We start from the raw sequence: 2694 nt of genomic DNA, 5'->3' as shown, positions 1-2694 counted from the left end.
AAACATCACTTTCTGCGGATGAAGTCTAGGTTTCGGGGTCAGAAGTGGTTTTTCTCTAGAACTGAGCCTTTTTTTTTTGGCGTTTAATATTCGCATAGAGAATCAATTTTTCATCGCCGGTGACAATGCTCTTCAGAAATATTTCACGCGCATTGCGCGCCAGAAGAGACGAAGCAACGTTCACACGTTGGAAAGTTGATCATCGGAGAGTTCGTGAGGCACCCAAACACCTTGTTCCTTAGATGTTTACGTATTGTTTCATGAGAAACATGCAATTTCAGGGCTATTCCACGGGTGTGTTGCCTTGGGTTAGACCCAACAAGCGTCATCACAGTTTTTAAGGCTAAAATCACCTGAACGAAATTTGCTGAACCATCGTTGACACTTACGAGCGTTCAAAACATTTCCATTAACTTATTTGATATTCTTTGTGGCAAAAGAAACGTTGTTTCCCTTCTAGTATTTAAACAGCATTACATGCCGAATGTGTGTCTCGTCGTGTGCCATCACTATAAGGGATTAAAGTATACTAAACTTTACACATTATATAGGCTACATTAACGTGACGTTTAGGCGGTTCGTTTAACAATTATACGTGATGTATGTTTTTGGGAGGGTAGTTAAAGAAAGTGTTCCAAAACGCGACATTAATTTCTTTACGATCTAATACATATTTTAAGCTAACAATGCAAAGCAGTCTTTATGATAAAAGTATAATAATAATAACTCACAATAGTTGAACTTAAAGTTCTTATGCTTCTATAATTTTAACTGAGAAAAGAATTGTTTTGTATTTTTATTATTATTATTTTGTCTCTTAAATGCATAAATATTTAAATGGCATTCTTATAAATTTGGTGTATGTAGGAAAAAGGAAAATAATGAGACAGCCCAAGGGTGATTTACAAACTATATTCAAGGTGCTAACATTTTATCTATTTCTTCTTTCTTATACATAGTAATATCATTAAAAATTTTATATTAATTCTATTGTACTTCTTTTGCTTATTCTTTTTACGGTTTGTAAAATCACAATTGTACATAACTATATATAAATGACGTTGGAACTTGCAAGTAGAACAGTGAACGGAAGGAAAGCACCGTATAAAATTCCGTAGTTTATTCTGAATAATGTTGTGTTGTATTTTTTGTGCTAAAACAAATACAACACAACATTATTATAGACTGCTACAGCGTTTTAGCACAAAGCTGTAGCTAGTCTATAATAATGTTGTGTTGTATTTGTTTTAGCACAAAGCTGTAACAGTATAATAATGTTGTGTTGTATTTGTTTTAGCACAAAGCTGTAACAGTCTATAATAATGTTGTGTTGTATTTGTTTTAGCACAAAGCTGTAGCAGTCTATAACAATGTTGTGTTGTATTCGTTTTAGTACAAAGCTGTAATAGTCTATCTGCGCATGTCCACTGTGGAGACAGAACCTCGGATTCTTAAGAAAGTGACGTTAATTAAATGGTATCATCTCCCCTCTCTAAGTGGATCGCTAATAAATAGCATGCCATTTAAACAGTTGAAATGGATAAATACAGTAAAAGGTTTTAAAAACCACAAATCTATTTATTTGTTTACAAAAATCAGTCCAATTTTTCTTACCTAGACTTTTTTCCAGAAGATGGGATTTTACGTCTACCTCCCACACCTGGGATGAAGTAAGTGGGGTTCCTTTTATGAAATGATGTTTCGGCTAGAACAATAAATAAAAAGGAACATTTTTATTTTATGTTGTTGTTGTTGATTTTTATATGAGTGTAAATATTTATTACTCCTATAATTTCCAATTGTAACTTAATTAAAGACTCATACTTACCCCTAAATGACACTAGCTAAAAGGCCTTAGTGTACAGTATAAATATGTAACGTATTCCATCATCTAAAAATAAAGCTTTGCGCTTAACTACAAACAAAACAAATAAATTTTACATCTTTTCGTTGAAAAGTATGCAGACTATTATAAGAAAAACTTGAAAAACCTGGTTTTACACCAGAAATATGCAGTCAACTTATTAGTAGACTACTTCACAAAACAATTTCATTATGCTGAAATGTTTATCTTTTATTTACAAAATGATGCTTTGCTTCTAGTAAAGAAGTAGTTGATTGAATATATGGTTCTTAAAGTACTGAAGAAAAAACTCTCTTTGTAGTACAACAACCGAAAAGTACTGTATACTTTGTTTTTATTGAACTAGAATGGCAAGATTATAAGAAAACTGCCAACATGTTATAATAAAAATAATATAATTGAAACTTTCATATTAATAACATGTTAAATGCCTATCATCCAGTGGTATAACTACAAAATATGGACCCCCTACAACAGTGGCGTAGCAAGGGTTCTCAACACCCGGGGACAAAGACACTTTTGGCGCCCCCCACCTCTGAAATGTTTTGATTATTTGTTTTGTGACTCATTACTCACTTAATGACAATAACATCAAGAATTAATTACCGCCTTACATAGGCCTAAAATAAAGTCACAATATAACATCTCACGATATCACAATTGTAAACCTGGAACTAATAGCCTACTAGGTGCGCTTACATAATTTGTAAACCATTTTGATATTTATGTCATCCAGTATTGTTCAAAGTCACATAGCTAGAGTAATTTTTCAAACATGCAGAATAAATTTCTGTTATATTCCCAGTTTTGAAACTAATGTTTTATATGAG

At 32.3% G+C, this 2694-nt stretch overlaps 1 protein-coding gene across 4 annotated transcripts in view; it reads right to left on the bottom strand.

Annotated features, from left to right (window-relative positions):
• The window catches only part of LOC106469507 (integral membrane protein GPR155-like), a 75129-nt gene that overhangs the window by 19072 nt on the left and 53363 nt on the right, over positions 1–2694 (bottom strand). For all 4 annotated transcript variants that reach the window (XM_022398044.1, XM_022398046.1, XM_022398047.1 and 1 more), the window contains one exon: positions 1615–1705. In XM_022398044.1, the coding sequence (XP_022253752.1) occupies positions 1615–1705 (91 nt within the window). The remainder of the gene's footprint in view (positions 1–1614; positions 1706–2694) is intronic.

The sequence above is a fragment of the Limulus polyphemus genome, unplaced genomic scaffold (genome assembly GCF_000517525.1).
Source record: "Limulus polyphemus unplaced genomic scaffold, Limulus_polyphemus-2.1.2 Scaffold3519, whole genome shotgun sequence".
NCBI lineage: Eukaryota > Metazoa > Arthropoda > Merostomata > Xiphosura > Limulidae > Limulus > Limulus polyphemus.
This window is presented reverse-complemented; position numbering and strand designations above follow the sequence as displayed.